At 36.0% G+C, this 18,864-nt stretch overlaps 2 protein-coding genes across 5 annotated transcripts in view; both read right to left on the minus strand.

The window, feature by feature from the left end:
• The window catches only part of LOC113230868 (protein FAM183A-like), a 13,519-nt gene extending 3,985 nt beyond the window's left edge, over nt 1–9,534 (minus strand). Inside the window, exons 1-4 of one of the 4 annotated variants that reach the window (XM_026464987.1) lie at nt 9,401–9,534; nt 3,013–3,142; nt 2,780–2,939; nt 1,039–1,197 (exon numbers count right to left, since the gene is read on the minus strand). In XM_026464987.1, coding sequence (XP_026320772.1) covers nt 1,062–1,197; nt 2,780–2,939; nt 3,013–3,133 — 417 coding nt within the window. In that variant the 5' untranslated portion in view covers nt 3,134–3,142; nt 9,401–9,534 and the 3' untranslated portion in view covers nt 1,039–1,061. Of the gene's footprint in view, nt 1–1,038; nt 1,198–2,779; nt 2,940–3,012; nt 3,143–3,391; nt 3,418–4,574; nt 4,655–9,400 lie in introns of those variants that run through there. The other 3 variants (XM_026464995.1, XM_026464980.1, XM_026464974.1) reach the window with 3 other exon arrangements.
• LOC113230892 (protein FAM183A-like) lies at nt 8,562–15,742 on the minus strand. The gene is made up of 4 exons (XM_026465001.1): nt 15,603–15,742; nt 13,229–13,358; nt 12,845–13,004; nt 8,562–9,549 (listed from the first exon to the last, which is right to left on the minus strand). The coding sequence occupies exons 2-4, from the start codon at nt 13,347–13,349 to the stop codon at nt 9,414–9,416; spliced, it is 417 nt and encodes a 138-aa protein (XP_026320786.1). The 5' UTR covers nt 13,350–13,358; nt 15,603–15,742; the 3' UTR covers nt 8,562–9,413.
• Between the last annotated feature and the right edge of the window lie 3,122 nt (nt 15,743–18,864).

An 18,864-nucleotide genomic window follows, 5' to 3' on the forward strand; every position in this document is an offset into this window, starting at 1 on the left:
ACACACACACACACACACACACACACACACACACACACACACACACAAACACACACAAACACACACATTAACACACACATATACAAGCGCAGCCAGACTAACGCCGACGAATTTAGCAATGTACGGGAAAATGACATAATTTATGTTACATTGCATTAACACATGTTTTCTATGATTTTTTATGTTATGCCACGAAAACTCAATGTAAGGTTAAAGTAATATTGTTTTAAGAAGTTGTGGTAGGCACCCAGTTTGACCACCAGAGACGTCCACTAGATAGTGTTGTAAAAACTCGAGTCCGAGAGTCTTCATTTATAAACTAGACTCAAGCCTCGGTGGTCTAAAAAATCCACGAGTTCGAGTTGAGTCGAATGCGAGTCATTTCGAGTTGAGTCGAATGCGAGTCATCGGAGCACGGACGGATCGAATCCAAAAAGAACTCGAGTCGTAAACCCAACTCAAGTTGTGAACAAAACTCGACTCGAAGCGACTTCTACTCTACAAAGTTGTAAGTACGACAAGCAGGGTTCAATTTTACTGAACAGCTACTATTGCACACGAATTAAATAAAATACAAAAACCCAATATGGTGACTTTAAAAACAAGGACCTAATTAATACTTAATTATACCGCAGTAATTGTACTACAGTTTAACACGCCTCACCACAACACCGCTCAGTAGGTACTTACCAGACTCGAGTTCGACTCGTTACATAAACGGACTCGAACTCAAGGGCGTCTCGAGCACTAATGTCGAACTCGAGTCCGTTCGGAAACTCGATAGTATCGTAATACATCGAGTGGTGGAGTCTATGTCTTCATGAGTCGGGTCTTGTGAATTGGAGTCGAGTTAGCACTCGCACACATTTTAGCAAATGTAGACTCCCATACTCGAGTTTTTTTACAACACTACCACTAGTTGTCATTATCCGTAGCCCATTGTGCTGCAGCTTTTACAGTACATATCACATTACGGCCAATGACACAAGTGTGCACACAGTATAAAAAGATCTTCCTATTATAAGAGTGTATTAGTACCGAAATAGCTCTTACAGTGTCTTCTATTCTTTCTTAATCTTCGGGTTGGCCATGAGGATGATGAATTGGATCTTGGTGTTGATGTTTTCTTGAATATGGTGGTTAAATCGTCGATCCGCTTTGTCCGTTGGCATTAATGGCTCGTGGTACCACCCGTATCTGTATTAAGAGATTTTTTTAACATTCATTACACAACAATACGTCCTACTAAAACTATTTTACGCATTAATTGAGAAAGTAAAAAAAGAAATTTTTTTTATGATATCAAGTATTGGTATGAAGAAGTCGTGCGCCTGGTATAACAGCTGCAGTACCACTCAGAGCTTTAAATCACAATTGTTACTGCTCCTAGCACACTTAATGTCGTTTCAAATTGCTGCAGCGAGGAGACGCGATGTTGCGATGCAACATAAAGTTTATCTTTTTCTAATTAAGGTTACATTTAAAAAAAAAACAAAAAGGAAGATGCAGAAGTGGCATAGACGGCGTCGAGCTGGGCCGGGCGGACGTTACAAAAAGTAATACAGGTAATATATAACATACCCTTCAATAAATAAAGTATACCATTCCTTGAATGCATAATAACAGAGTAATAACGTGTCGGTTAAATTTGAAAACCTTGTGGGTAACTCCGTTTTTGGACAAAATACCTTTTTTACTCTTCAAGTGCAATTATCGGGCAATTAAAACTTAAAATATAATTTGTAGACCCGTTTTTCTCGACCTAATTACCGTAGCCATTGTTTTTTCTCGCTTTTTCTAATAACATTGAAATATGAATAACTTTAAGCTAAACTATCAATATGTCTAAATACATTGGAATAGACAAACTAGTTTTCGAGTTATTAAGACACAAATATGTTATGGAAACGGTAGATCTAATTACCGCAGCCACGGATACGGTAATTACAAAGTTCAAACATTTTTAAGAAAACATGAAAACAAAAACTATAAACAACAACTAACAATATATAAATAACTTTGATTTTAATTTTCTTCACTTTTTCTAATAAATGACACCGATTACAAATATTTATTTTTTAACTTTTAAGGTTTTTTGTCGGCAGAAATAATCAAAATGTAAATTATTACACTGTTCTTGTAACAGCTGTGATTAAATTGTAAGAAAAGATTGGAGTAATTTTTAATCATTACCATTAACCAAATATTAGAAACCCTACATTAAATTTATTTCAAAAACCTTGAATGGCATTTATAACATTACAGTAAACCAAATGTAGCAAAATATATAAATAATAAACCAGCTGTGTCTAAATTGTTGGTTTTTACCGTTTCCACAAAATATTTCTTTCTTAATAACTCGAAAATTACTTTGCCTATTCTAATGTCATTTAGACATATTGATAGTTAAGCTTAATGTTGTTCATATTTCAATGTTATTGGGTATATTAAGAGAGAAAAAACAATGGCTACGGTAATTAGGCTGAGGACACCGAAATGGCTAAGGTAATTAGGCTGAGAACACTAATCGTGAGAATGTCCGTAATCATGAAATGTCATATGAATTTATTTCTTTTTATTCAAAGGCAGGCAGCTGCTTATCGACCTATAGGCGGCAGAAACAGGTATTGGGGCAGTGCTTCCCTGGACGAACTCTTTCACGAGGAGCCTTACTGTTACTAGTTCTGTTAACAGAACAGAACTAGTGGAAAAAATCACAGTAGTTCTGTCAACAGACTGTTAACAGAACTAGTGGGAATAAACAACAATTGTCACTCACACAAGATTCTCGGTAACTGGCGCGGGATATTTGCTGTGTGGCCCCAATACCCGCGCTTGCATTACGTTGTGATGATAATTTTCTACTTTCTGCGATTCCTCTTCTGACGCGTCCAAGAACTGGTCGTGAGCCGCGTAGAACTTGCTGGTCACCGGGACCACTGGTTATATTTATAGATTTTACATCTGATTATAAACAGTACTTCTAAGCCAAAGACTAAAGCATATACTTACAACCGAATTTAGGCCGATAAATGTTGTAGTTTCTGAAATGCTTCACTTCCCTGTGGATAATCGCATTGACCATGTTGATGTCGATGGGTTTCCTGGCGCCGAATGTACATTTGTCTCCCATCTTGATTGCCTAAATATATGAGCTAGGTTAGAAAAATGGAAGGGAACCACGAGAGAATTATTCTTATGAGAGAATCGATCGAACACAAACAATTTTTTTTTTATTAATTTCTGTTTTTGGTTTTAACGAGTTTTTACCGCAGCGCCATCTGTTATAAATCTATGAAAGTTTTTTCTTCACTCTGTACCTTCACCACAGATTACTTAATAACATCGCGTATATAACCAGAAATAGATACGAATTATTGGCCATCCATACCTGGCAACTCATCAGTCAAATGGCACTGATATCACTTTTAATCAGCTCTCGTTTGCGCTGAAATCACAAATTAGAAAGCTGAAATAGTACAGCGCCAACAACTGACCTGTGTGTACGTCTCCGTATATTCCAAAAATATTCTGTATTTATTGTAATAAAGATAAATATCTCTAACAATGGGGGGGCTGTACCATTCGGTGGTGTGGGAAAAACAGCAAAACATCTAATTACAAAACAAACGGAATCACATTTCATCGGTAATTAAATATTAAATATATAATTTTTCAATTTTCATCCATTATAGCAAAGCTCAAGTTATAATGGTCGATTTGAAGTGAAACAATTGACGACGCCCGTTAATTGTTTCGAATTCGGAGCGCATTTGCAACGTAATGATTTGGCAGAATAGTTTTGAAACAAATTAAATGACATTTCGTCTCTATTTCTGGTTATATACTCGATGGATGTAGCCACACATTGACATAAACAAAGAACAATTGGAATTTAACCAGAAAATAGGAAGTCAAAAATATAACAAAAACCGGATTTATTTCCACTATTTCTTTTTCCTTTTGAATTTTGAACTTTAAACTCGCTAAGCAAGATGTGTGGCGTATGCGGAGTCGACATTACAATCTATAGCATGCTTGCAGCTTCCATGGTGCTTAAGCGGTGCCGGCAGTGCGCGACAACCTTTCAAGGTTTTTTTTATGATACGAAGTGATGGATAAGATAAGATGAACAAGTCGTGCGCCTGATGGTAAACGACACGCATGTCCATAACAGTTGCAGTGCCAGTCAGAACTTTAAATCGTAAAGGTCTGAGGTGCACTGCCTCTGCGCCCATTCCCCTGAGACATAAGTTGGAAAGTCCCATGCGCCTGTAATTTCACGAAAAAAAGTTTCATCACGATGTCTTCCTTCACCGAAAAGCTCACGAAGTGCAAGCCGGTTCGAATCCGACCCGCGGCCTCTGCATGAGAGGCGGTAGGTCAAACAATTAGGTTACGACGGCTTATTTTTCTCTTATTAAATCGTTATTATCTTCACGATACCGAGTTTTCTTTTTGCAATCAACGGCCTAGCAGCTTAATTATTACGTAAATACGTAAAGGTAAATTAGATATAAGCTTATTTTCGCCTAAAGCATATGTATTTACTAAAGCACAACTATATAACTTACCTTTTTAACCGTTAACACAAGAATTTAAAATATAAAAATAAATAAAATATTAGAAAACCAACCGCCGCCGCCGCGGCATCATTTGAAAAGTTTATGTCAATAAAATTTCATGTCACTGTCATTATTTGTCACTTTGTTGTAAAAAAAACAGAGTTTTGTAATACTTATATAATAATAAGGCGAGGCGAGAGTCTAAAATGGATATCTAAAAAAGTAATAATAATAAATACTGCATTTGATTTCGGTCCGTAAGTGTGGTTCAAATCAGCCAACAGGCTGAGAACGAAGGAAACAATAATAATAATAAATAAATGTAAGGTGAATATTAGACAAGTCACATTCATTGCTCTGATCCTAAAATAAGTAGCTAAAGCACTTGTCCTTTGGAAATTGAGACCCGCGACAATATAGAAAAGTTAGGATAGTTTTTCTCATCGAGTTTGGTCATGTACTTGATGGTTTTTCAACACTAACCCACTGTGGCAGTATCTGTGTGAGCGTTACTGCGTTCCGGTTTTGAAGGGTAAGCATGCTGCTAATCCGGCGACTCCAGGACTCTGCCCAATCCACGAATAAATCGAATAGCGAATGTCACGAATTTGTCGAATCCTGAATTTGTCCTGTACCCAATGATCTTATATACAAAAAAAAGGCAGATGTGTTACTAGCATCCACGTAGTGAAAACTCGAATCTCAGTCAAATGACCGACCTTACGATCAATCTGCGTCAAGCAAAGTCGACGAATTTGACATTTGTAGATTGCGTCATTTTATTCAAATTTCAAGTAAAAATGCCGTCGTGTGTATTTAAAAAACACACTAATTACCATGTTAAAGTAAATCAGACACAAGGAATTACATACCACGCGTAATTTAGATAAAATAAGTAGGTTATTGCCAATGATTTAATATGTGGAGCATAGCCTGTATCGAACAAGGGGTAAAATTACAAGTCCCATATACTCGTACTTGTCAACTTTATATTTCAGAGTGACGGGCGCAGTGGGAGTGCACCTGAGATCTTTGCGGTTTAAAGCAATGAGTGGCACTGCAACTGTTATAGACAGGTGTGTAGCTTACCGCGTGACTTGTTCGTCCCGTCATTTGATATGGTATAAAAAAAAAAAAGAACGCGGTGGTTAAGCGTGCACAGGAACTAAAGGTAATCTCCGGAACCGAGAAAGAGGGGTAGGTGGTTTGTTTGGGTCAAATCAAGGCGTGACCGCCTTAACCTTTTTTTTTAGAAAAAAAAATCTGTTTTCGTTGTTTACATCCATAGATTTTTGTATCTCAGAAAACAAACATGTTTATATGTGTAGCAAACACGTTTTAATTTTTTTGTTATTATTTCAGTGTAGATCCAAATAAATGCTTTACTTGAAAGTAATACCATTATGTTTCTAACTCTTATGTTCAAACAACCTTTGAACATTCCACTCAGCAGGCGAACGACCAAAAATAGACTGCAAGAAAGTGCTTCAGAAGCACTACTCAGCAAGACCAACGACCGAAAACCAGGCTGCAAGATAATGCTTCAACGGCACTTTACACCGACGAGACACTTAGATTTTAGAGGTATTTTTTGTAATGGTGTGTGTTCAAGCAACCTTTGAACAATTCACTCAGCAGGCGAATGAGCCAAAAATAGACTGCAAGAAAGTGCTTCAGCAGCACTACTCAGCAAAATGAACGACCGAAAACCATGTGTGTAAATGTAAATTTGTATATACAGCAATTAATTTAGGTATTATTAAAATTAGTATTTCAACGTCTGGAGTTTGATTTATCTCCTGCTAGCATCTCACAATGGCCAAGACACCTTTAGCCATCAGAAGATCGGTCTTGTGTGTCTGAGAGACCAGCAGTGGGGTAATCCATCCTTGTACACCCTTGTTTCCTCCCACCGACCGTCTGTTCCCTTAGGTCTCACGGCGCAGATATTCTGTACTTATTTATATATTTGTTTTTGTAATAGTGTGTGTTCAAGCAACCTTTGAACAATCCATTCAGCAGGCGAATGAAAGAAAGTGCTTCAGCAGCACTACTCAGCAAGACTTACTTACTGTACTTACTTATTATTTGTTCAGCATACTTGTATGGTAAGTCTAGCGTCTGTTACTTAGGGTGATAAGCACACACCTATGGGCGCTAGGGTTATTTTTGTCCATCGAGTATATAACCAGAAATAGAAACGAAATGTCATCTAATTTGTTTGAGAACTATTCTGCCATATAATTACGATGACAACTGCGCTCCGATTGACCAGGCTGAATTGGAAACAATTGACGGGTGTCTCGTCAATTGTTTCACTTCAAATCGACCAGTTTAACTTCAGAAAATTAAAAAATTACACTTATGTAATTATCGATGAAATGTGATTCCGTTTGTTTTGTAATTAGATGTTTTGCTGATTTTCCCACACCAACGAATGGAACAGCCCCCCATAGTTAGAGATATTATCTTTATTACAATCAATGCAGAATATTTTTGGAATATACGGAGACGTACACATAGGTCGGTTGTTGGCGCTGTACTATTTCAGCTTTCTAATTTGTGATTTCGGTGCAGACGAGAATTCATATTTAAAAGTGACATAAGGTCCATTTGTCCCGATGAGTTGCCAGGGATGGATGGCTCTTATTTCGTCTCTATTTCTGGTTATATACTCGATGTTCTTGCCATACCTTATTACGTTCATTCCTGTACAGTTTGTCGACGATCACTTAGACATCAAGGACGTACAGACATGCACTAAAGTGCACAACACTTTACCACGCATCCATATTCGCTGCATAAATTCGTGCTGTCAATCTATTCACATCCATCCAAATAAGTCATCGGCCCAATAAAAAGCGGCAAAATAAAATGACATAACTTCTTCAAAATATATTTGTTAAAAAAAATTAAAGCACTACTAATACAGAAAATACTAACAATACTGATCTCTATTAAATGGCAATAACATTATAAAATTAAAATTTAAAAATAATAAACACTAACTTATAAAGTAATATTATTAGTTAGTTTACTATAAAATAAACAATAGTAATATTTTATGAGGGGTCTCCACAAATTATAGCTTTCTTCTTTATAACCGACTTCAAAAAAAGGAGGAGGTTCTCAATTCGACGGTTTTTTTGTATGTATGTTACGCGATAATTCCGGCCCATTTGTGAACCAATTTTGATGATTCCTTTTTTGTTGGAAAGAGTACCTCAGTAGTGTTTCAATTTAAATTTGAAAAAATATTCCAGTTCTAAGGGTGACAAACTAGGGGATGAATGACTTATGAGGTCGATTTTTTTGTACTCTGTACTGAAATTGTTTCTGGGTTATTAATATCACTTTTTAATTGTTTGTAACATAAAAACCTGCCAAACTTTTTGTTGCCAGGACAACGAAAAGTTTCAGTGGCAAATTTTTGTGTTTCTCTTTGAAATTTTAAAATTTTGAAAGACAAAGGGAATTTCAAATCAAAAGCATATTTTAACCAAAATTCTACAAATTGATGATAACGTATCTAGAAATGTTTAGATTTAAGATTATGTAAAATACCACTAATCGTCGTGGATATTGCTAATCCGTGTATGTAGCATTGGTAAATGGAGGCCTACGCCCAGAGATGGGCTTTCCAGTAAATTTTAAATCGCATATTTAAATTTGAAACTATAATTCTAATTTAATTTTAATTTAATCCACTTTCATTTAATTTTAATTTTGCATGTTTTGCATAAATAGAATTTTGTTTTTGAAATATTTTTTTGGAATAAAGACATAAGCCTTTATTCCAAAAAAATTTAATAAAATTTAATAAAAATTTAATAATAATAATAATAATAATATTATTATTATTAAATTATCGAAATGGAAACTCATAATGCAATGCTAGTTACGCGTAATTGCACTATCCCCGACGAATACAGCTTTTTTTTGTATGGTACCTAGAGACAGTACAAATGTCGTGCGCCTGGTGTTAAGTCCACACCTGTCCATAGCAGTGGCAATGTCACGTTTTTGTAGTAATGTTCACATTATTGCTGAATCCTTCAGATTTTTGATACCTAGATTGTCGGATTACGATGAACAGACTAAATTTCTTAATGTTAATATTAATTTGTTTACCTGATTACCTGTTAACGCAATAAAACCTTTTTGCTTACGCTGTATTGTTATTACATAAACAAATTAACGATGCATTCACACTTACTTAAGCAAGGCCCAGATAATGCCGGGTTCACAAAGTCTTTCACTCGCGTTTTTCGATTGCTTGCGTTGGATGGGTACATGGCGTAGAAATCTTCCATCCGCTCAAAGGTGTTCACGAGTCTTCCACTTTGCGTTGTGGAGAGTTGTATTGGACGCGTGGACGCTATTGCTCTGTAATTGGCCAGAAGTGCTGTCCTCCGCAAACGTTCCCCGTTGCTTGCGTGGAAATATCAAGCTTCCTAGATATCAAATGCACGCAAGGCAAAGAAATCCAACGCAAAGCAAGCGCCCGGCGCAAGCGAGTGACTCGTGAACAATGCTGCCTGCCTGTGTACGCGACAGATCTTTGCGTATGTGCGTAGCGAGTCACGCAAGCAAGTGAAAGACTCGGGAACCCGGTATTAGATGACAAACGTTAGGTGCGGTTTCAACACGGTTTAACAATAAATAGCGCGTCTAACGCTTGTTATGTTAATCGGCTCTAAATAGCGACGATGTGATAGTGTATTATTTCAATTTAAAGATGCGGTCATGATACGCCAGAGTGGTAGAAGTGTGCACCAAGTAATAAAACTAATAAAAGTATATGTATATCGTCACCAAATTAAGTCAATTTGTACCAAAAAGTATCTTTTATTGTTTTCTGCTTTTAGGGTTCGACATGAGGATAATGACTTCAATCTTGGTGTGGATACTCTCCTGCCGATGATGGTTAAACCGTCTGTCGCCTTTCTCCATTGGGACTAGCGGCTGGTTGTACCACCCGTATCTGTGTAAATGACAATGAAATGAAAATGATAAAAAAATATTTCAGAGAGTACAGTAAGGGCGCATTTATTCCACACGTGTGAATCTAACTGTCAAGGCAAAATACGCTCTATTTATTTCGCTTTTACGTTTTAACTTTGAGCGTCCTGGGCGCGCGGGCGATACTGGCTTGAATTTGGTCTACGCGGCGGCCACCCGACAACCGCGCGGTTGTATTATTCAGAGGAATTTGAATATTATTGCCTAGTAAATAGAATTCAGATTCGTCATTAATGTACGTCAAAACATGATAACTGGGCGGTCGCCGCGCGGCAACTTTCGCGTCGTATAACTGGGCGCTTACATGTCCACATAGTGTTAGTAGTTGCTTACAACTATGTTATCAGAATGCAAAGTGTTCATTTTCATGAACAAGGATGGACATCCAATACTTAAGGATTGGGCTGTCCATCCTCTTTGCTACCACTTTTAGAAGACTGTTGGAGTTGCTCCTCATTCTGACCAACAGGGATGCCACTCTCCTGTGAACGACTGCCTGAAACCACCAATCCTAGCCTCCGAGAACTTATCTGAGGCTGTAGCGCTTCTAATGTCGAGAAAACGCAAGGCACTGTGGGTTTTTTCTTTAATAGACACTTAAATATCAGTTGCTCCATACGTTTATTATGTACAGTTGATCTTAGTAAAGCAGTTTTTATGAACGAGTCACAATGTAGGAAATGAAATTATTTTTCCGGATTTAAATTGCGTATATTTGCTTTTTCAAACAAACCGACGTTTCGGGCCCTTTATAGGTCCCATGGTCACGGTTGATAACCGTGTCTAATTACGCATATAATCCGGAAAAATAGTTTCATTTCCCATGTGTAACAATGGCGAAAACCTAAGAACTCGATACGAGTCACAATGTCTTGTATTTTATTTCTTATGATACTCAGTGACGGGACGAACAAGTGGCACGCCTGGTGGTTAGCGACACTGTCCACTGTCCATCTCATATTACTGCTTGTAAGGGCAATATTACCTTGGACTAACTCTTTTACAATGAGCTCTACTGCTACTTTAAATATAAGCCTCTGTAACCTCGAAAACGCCAGGAAGCGCTAATGGCCCATGAAAGAGATTATAAAGGGAAGCCTTCCAATCACACTTAAGCGAAAACTTCTCGATACGAGTGTCCTGGCCATCCTAATCTACGGTGAATGCATTTTTCTATCGAAAAAATCGAGCGATACCGGGATTGACGAAACTTTTAAGTATAATAGGAATTTTGTTTCACATCGAAAAGAGAAACCTAGTATTGCGGGTGTCATGTATACACAAATAGACAACCACAAATTACACCAAAACTCACGAGAGAAAGATATGTAGGCCTTGCAAATAATTGCCCGTGCCTGGGAATCGAACCCGGGACCTCTGCGTGGCAAACCGGCATGGCAATCGTTCGGCCACAGAGGCAGTTAAAAAAAAGAGAAGGTTCTGAATTCGATAGTATTTTTTTATGTTTATGTTACGCGATTATTCTGACATTAGTGAACCGATTTCGCCTCTAAGGATGGCAAGTTAGGGGATGAATCCGGTTTATTGGATTCCACCCACTTTCCGTTAACCAATTGCAATAAAATTCGGCAAACAGATGTAATTCCACACACTTGAGGTCCGTTTTTTTATTATAAATATAGCTATAATTATATTCAAGAAGCCTCTTCCACATTTCGACAGCAGTTTATGGGAAAAACTAAACTTTAGGTGTGAATGCATCGAAATATCCGACCACTAAAAATAACGCATCACAAAATAAAGACAGTCTAGGCCAGAAGCATGGAGTATATAACCAGAAACAGAGACGAAATGTCATTTAATTTGTTTGAAAACTATTCTGCCAAATCATTACTGTGACAACTGCCAATGTCCAATGGGAGCGGACAGCCCGAATTCGAAACATTGACGGGTGTCGTCAATTGTTTTCAAAATGACCAGTTTGACTTGAGCTTTGCTATAATGGACGAAAATTGCAAATTACATATTTAATATTTAATTACCGATTAAATGTGATTCCGTTTGTTTTGTAATTAGATGTTTTGTTGTTTTTCTCACACTGCAGAATATTTTTGGAATATACGGAGACGTACACACAGATCAGTTGTTGGCGCTGTACTATTTCAGCTTTCTAATTTATGATTTCGGCGTAAACGAGAGTTGATATTTAAAAGTGATCTATGGCTCCCTTGCCTGATGAGTTGTCAGGTATGGATGGCACTTATTTCGTCTTTATTTCTGGTTATACAGTGTGTTGATTTGCATTCTCGTCATATTTAAGAAATTAATTTAGCATTATAGAAATAATGCTAAATCATCTAAAAATATTTGAAAAACTATTTTGTTCAATATTCTGGCTAATTGTATTTAGTAAAGTTTTTCAAAATTGTCTCAAGTCGTATGCACCACGCAAGGGCAGTGACCTCTCCACCCGCTTCACCGAGCGATGCGTAATCTTTCTCGATCGCTTATTTACCTATTTTTTAATTATGATTATGTACTATGTATTGTTATAATTTACTATTTATTTACATTAATTAGAAAAGTTGACTGAAAAAGTTTTTTTGTAACTTAGATTTGGCACTTACAAACTTTAGGTTACATGAAAGTATTGCTTAGAAGTACCTGTCTCCACAGCTGGTGGTGGCTCCGGTACGGAGAGATGCATAGATTCGCACGTGAGTTTCGTTTCAACATAAGACTCCAAACTTTGAAAGCAGAAACTTCGACATTCGTATCCTCCGCGTAAACTAAACGTTTCACATCATGCCAATAGACTAGACACGCACTTGTACTTGATGGATTATGCAGGTTCTGGTGAACCTGGTAGCGGTTCTGTTTTGCACTACTAACTCTTGTTTACATGCCAAACCACGTGGAATTTCGTGACAGACTAGAATAGAATGTATGCGGGATGTAAGCGTGACGTAGACACAGTACGGGAAGCAAGGTCGCCTAATCTAAGGTCGATACGACACTCCCCCGCACCCCACCACCAAACAGATCTAAAATGCGTTCCGGCGCATTTAAGGTCATTGTTTAAAATGTTTGCCGGTACCTATGGCAAGAGCTGTGCAAGTCAATGACCTTTGGATCAAATTTGTTTACCGCAGTTAAATAAAAAATTTACGAAAATTTTTTTCGATTTATTTTTTCAGTGATTTGGGTTCAGTTTCGGACACAGAATGACCTATGTAAATATGGCGAGAATGCAAATCAACATATTGTATATTCGATAACCAGAAGCAACCACTTACACGTGAGACTCTGTAACGGGCGCGGGATATTTGGTACGCGGTCCTAAAGATCGCATCTGTGACACATTGTTGTGGTAGTTGTCGATTTTGTTTTCTTCTTCTTTACATGCTTCTTGATACTGGTCGTGGGCAGCATAGAATTTACCCGTCAACGGAATTGCTGGAAGTATTTGTAGATTTCAAAAGTTAATAATTTACATCGAAACTCTCACCAAGTTGCAGAAATTTTAGAAAACTTATTTTTAACAATTGATTTATTACATATCGCGTGGCGAGTAATATACATACAAGTAATATATATATACACATACAAGCCGCTCTGCTAAGTTTGTATAAAGTTTTTATACGATGTTAAAACTCACGTCTTGGCAACGTATAACTTACCTCCGAAGTTGGGCCGATAGATTTTGTAGTTTCTGAAATGCTTCACTTCTCTGTAGATGATCTCATTGAGCATGTGGATGTCGATGGGCATCCTAGTGCCGAATGTACATTTCTCCCCCATATTGATTTCCTAAATATGCGCAGATACATGAGAATGGAGTTAGATTGGATAAGAAAAAATTAAAAGAGGCATGAAAGACATACAAGCATGACGGTCAGAAATTTAAATTAACTTCCTACCTAAATAGTTTGAAAATATGAATATGTAGAGCATTAGTAGCACTTCGTTAAGCCGGTTTTTTCGAATTATTTTATAATTTTACAGTCCACTATCTAGCGTGGGGATTTTACACACTTAATACAAGAAAGTAGTTAATAGACAATTGTTGCTGATGAAATCGGCGTTTTATTTTAATTAAATAACAGTTTCTTCGATTAATTATTTATTATTATTTGTAAAACAATATTTCCATATTAAAATGAATTATGGAACATCCACGAACAACTTATTTATGCTTCATTTAAATTAAAAGCGTTTTTACAAACACTCTTTAAGGGTGCCTTTAAACTAGGCGTTTATAGAAACATTTCAGTGGTGCCACTATTAATGTTTATATTAAACAAGCGCAGCTGCAGCAAGTTATTTTAAAATACACACCACTTAAGGCTCAACTCACACTGACGCAGAGCCAAAGCATCGTGTCACGTTCTGTTTTTCAACTGCAAAGCGAGTCGTCTCGCGACGACACTCGCATTGGTGCGTCCGGATCACATTTCCATGTTTGCATAACACAAATTTGTACCTTAATAATGGGAAAATAGAGATGAATGCTATTGGCGAAAAACATGACGCATCGCGAAGTTTCGACTCTGCGCCAGTGTGAGTTGAGCCTAAGTTAAGGCAACATTAACTATAGCATATTAAAGGTAGCCAAAATTAACTTTGGAAATGCACACAGCATTGTTTGAAACCTTATTTGTATCCTTAATAATATGATCACAAAAATTGCTCAGTTTTGGTCCCCTAGATCGCGATGATGCCAAGTATGCGGGAAAAGCATCACGATCTACAACCGAACAAACTGCGCGTTAGCGCGACTCTGAAGGGGGCGGGAGGTAGTGATCGGAAAGCTTTCGAAAGCTTACAGTATTTGCTAGTGAGCATTTAAAATTGTTCACCAAAATTAGGCTCCTCGCGCGGGCAATTGTTCTTGGTTCGTTATTACTTTATATTAGACTGTTTAATTAATCATTGAGCCGTACTGAGCATGTGGGTCTACCAATAAAATTCAAAATATGGTTCAATTTTTTTTCAATCATGAAAACAAGTTTGAGACACGGCGTGGAAGTGTCACCAAAACTAGAAATCGGGACTAAAAAAACATTAAAAATATGCTATAATATCGACGTAGGATTTTTTCTTTGGTGGCTCTAGGTGAAGATTTAGGTATACTTGGTTACAAAAAATATTACATATCTATTTTGGCAACTTATACTACAAGTTTCGCCGACGCCGCGCAAAAATCACAGCTAAGAAATTACTCACATGTTGAAAATGCCTGGTAATACTATTATTATGTTTAAGCATACTAAATTAATATTTGATATTCAAAGATATATATAAAGATTTGATCCTCTTTTTTATTATTGGTATTTTCTTTTAACAATTGATGACATTTCTAACTATATCTTTTGATATTGATCTCCTAATAAATATTGGTTGCGTGGTTGCGCCCTTCTTTCAGTAGGTTAGGTTAGTTTATGAAAAAGCAGCACGAGTCGAATGAGCGAAGGGAGCGTGCCGCCGAAGCGGCCAGAGAGTGACAAAAGCCAATTCGATTGCGTTTCCGAAAATGTTTTCAGGTCAAATTATTTTATAGTTAACATAGTATTAGTCTTAGAATAATAACGCATATTCTAAGGTATTAGTACCTATACAAATAAAATCAACATTTACTTAGTTTTAAAAATAAGTATCTAAATTTTATTTATAATGTTCATTTGTGTTAGGTTTGAGGCCCAACATAAAACTATCAAAGTTGTACAATTTATACAAATAAAACATTTTTTGCGTAGCTCAAAATAAATTAAAATATCCATTGATTTAATTTATTTTATGTTTCAAAGAAAGAGGATCAATCATTAAAAAATATGACCGTTTACATTTTCTTGCCCGATGCTTTTGCAAATTTAAAATAATCATTTAAATACTTGCCACTGTATTTACCTAAATCACAAGTAGATAAATTACAAATAAACAAGATCATATTGAGTAGCTTATAAGGTCAAGGATCTGACTATGAACCGTTAGGAGTCGAGGAGGCTTAACATAGATATACTGGCTTTTGGATAGGACGATGATGAGTTAACTTACCTCTATATGTCTTTAACACAAGTCATTAAAAAATAATTATGAAAGAAATACAAAAAAATTTCACGCCGTTCACATGCGCGTTCAAAATATTTGTATCGTTTTCTTTGCGGTACCTTTTAAGCCTGTATCAGTTTTGTAAAAATAATATAAAAATTAAATTAAGGCGATCGACGCCATTGTCAGAATGTATCTCCATATCTTAGACTATGGAAACCAAAATAATTTTTTACATGTCACTGACGTTGCTTGTCGATATTTAGTAAAAAGTACTAGTATGTATATCTTCAGCCTGGAAAAAAAAATAAAAAGATATGTATTATATCTAAAAGAAATAAAAACAATATACGTTTATGTATTTTTCTTGGAGGATTCGCTCTGGACCTTTTGGAGGGAAAAGTGTTGTTTTTATTTTGACTTTTAATTATTTTGTGAAATCTAGTTTAAAGTGGAATAGGATAGTGCTATTGTGCCTTAATCGAAGATTAAAACGCGAAATTATACGAATCTCGAACTAAAATACCCTTATCGGCCCGTTTTAAGGAATCCCGAGTCAATCTAAGCACGCCGCCTCAAATTGCCTATCCTCTTTGTGGCGGCCATATTTGCAGAAACATAATTAAACTTCATGTTTAGGCTGATGGCTTTGCCAAAGCCTTCATAAATAAAAAAAAAATTTACTTGGAGGATGGAAAAAAGTAAATCTAACGTATTTTAAGTTTTTTTTTCTTTATGGTTTGTGGCCCGGTTGCTATTTCCATACTCTAAGAGCGGTTACACACGGCGATTTTTAGCAGCGATGCAAACGCGATACAGCAGCGATGCAGTCGCTAATCGTTTACCTTTCGCATGCAAGTGCGCGATTGCATCGCTACACTTGGAATTTATAGTTTAGAAAATTTTGCAATCTTAAAGTGGTGTAAACAACAGTATATTTTGGAGCCGATAATTTTGTAATAATTTTGTTATATTGTATTGATATGTGATTGCATTTATGTTTGATGACTCATGACATAGTCGCTGCCAATCATGTAATTTTATTTAGTCTTTTTATTTTCTTTTTACCTTAAAGTGTGCCACTATGTAGACTATATGATAGAGCTGTGCACAGCTGTTATAGGAGTGCAAATTTACTTTCTGTTATATATTATCATATCTAATATTATAAATATTTATATTAATTTGTATTCTGTAGCTGTGCCAAGAAATAAATAAATAAATAAATAAATAAATAAATAAATAGGCGATTGCATCGATGAGGTTTTCAATTCGACTGTAGTTTTGTGTGTAAGTTACGCGTTAAATTTAAAGAAAAATTCCACCTCTAAGGATGACTCTATGCATATAATGAGATAAACATAACTCAAAAATAGCAAATGTGACCAGAAAAAATATTAAGATTATTTTTTCGAATTAACGTCGTACCGGCCAGTCGTCAAAAGCGACTTTAGCTCAATTCAGACTAAATCATTTCAAAAATTTATAATTTGCCACTTTCCAATTTTTAACCAACTTCAAAAAAAGGAGGAGGTTCTCAATTCGACTGTATTTTTATTTTTATGTATGTAGTTACGCCAGAACTCTGCGCGGCATTTGTGAACCGATTTTGATGATTCTCTTTTTGTGGAAAAGAGTACCTCAATATTAGTCCCATTTAAATTTGAAGAAAATATTCCACCTCCGGATGGAAAACCGGATGAATCCGGTTTCGCGCACTTTCCGGTAACCGATTTTAATAAAACTTTGGAAATAGGAATTACATATTCCACGAACTTTTGAGATCTGTTTTTTTTTATAAAAAAGTTATAATTATTATTCATAGACTGATAGATGAGTGTATCACAAATTTATATAAAGCACTGTAACAGTTTTAAGCTACTCATAGACTTAGTATGCTATAATGATGTGGTGTTATATACTTACCATAAATCTATGATACGAACTAGTGAACCCTGTCATCGTCATATTGATCATTTATGTAACTAAATATCAATTAAATTAAAATTAAAAAAGTCCATTAACAACTGAGAGGACAGAATTTCCATAGTCTACATTAGTTTATGTCACTGTTACGTAATAAAAGGCATTAAAATACGAGTGTGGGTTTATTTAACTCGCTGTCGGCTCGTTTCACAAAACTGCTTATACACTGCTTTATCTATACACATGTTATAGGCACTCTATGATGTGTTCAGGAACCGCATGTTACGACAGGTGAAATGGCGGCAAATTAAAAACTTTTCTCACGCATGTCCTTAGACTATTCCTTTATCTTTTCCATCCTCTAAGCGTATGTCACACAACCGTTTTTATTTAATTCATATACAAACTAGAATCGGCTTCGGCTATCATATCGTTCGATATCAAGTAACCTGTGAAATTGTCAAAATTGTTTGCTATTGACATTTCATTTCGAATAAAACTTCATCTCGACTGATATTAGAATCGAGGTCGAATCAAATTGTTTGTTTTTCAGAGACGTTCGAAATTTGAAAGTAATAATAAAATCGGATTTGATGTTATTATGAAGAAATAATAACATTCTCACTTTTTTCATCCTCGTAAGATTTTCACAGATAACAAATTTGTTCTAACAAAACAGTTTATCTTTATGCTGGTCGTAATGTGCGGTTATAGAACACATCATAGAGGGTTTATGATATGTGTGTAGATAAAGATTAAAAGACAATTGTACTCCAAAAACTGTACGTCATTTCCATAAGCTCTTGTTGACAATTTGAATTGGTCGTTTTAAATAGAAAACCACTGTCAAACTTAGACATGTTAATTAAACTAACGGATAATTCACGTACTTACTGAGTGACTCAGAGAAGTAGATTCTTCAAAATAACACTATTTTGATTTAAATAAAAACTAGCAATTCTTTAACAGTCACTTTATTATTAATCAAAAATTAAATTACTACAAAAAATACAATTAAATTAAATTTAAAAATAACAACACTAATATAAAAAGTAACTGTTTAACCCGAAGGGCATTGTTAACTATAAAATTACCAAATAAAATGGAATAATTATCGTATACAAATCATTATTTTAAAATATGTTGTGTATAACTGCCTCCGTGGCTGAACGGTTACCTTGCCGGACTGCCACGCAGAGGTCCCAGGTTCGATTCCCGGGCCGGGAGAAATATTTGTATGGCCTACATTCATTTCTCTCAGGAGTAATTTGTGGTTGTCTATGTGTGTGTCCATAGCACCCACGACACAGGGTTTTTTTCCCTAGTGCGGGACTATGTTGAG

Source organism: Hyposmocoma kahamanoa, unplaced genomic scaffold (genome assembly GCF_003589595.1).
Source record: "Hyposmocoma kahamanoa isolate Upper Pololo Valley unplaced genomic scaffold, ASM358959v1 101, whole genome shotgun sequence".
NCBI classification, from domain to species: Eukaryota; Metazoa; Arthropoda; class Insecta; order Lepidoptera; family Cosmopterigidae; genus Hyposmocoma; species Hyposmocoma kahamanoa.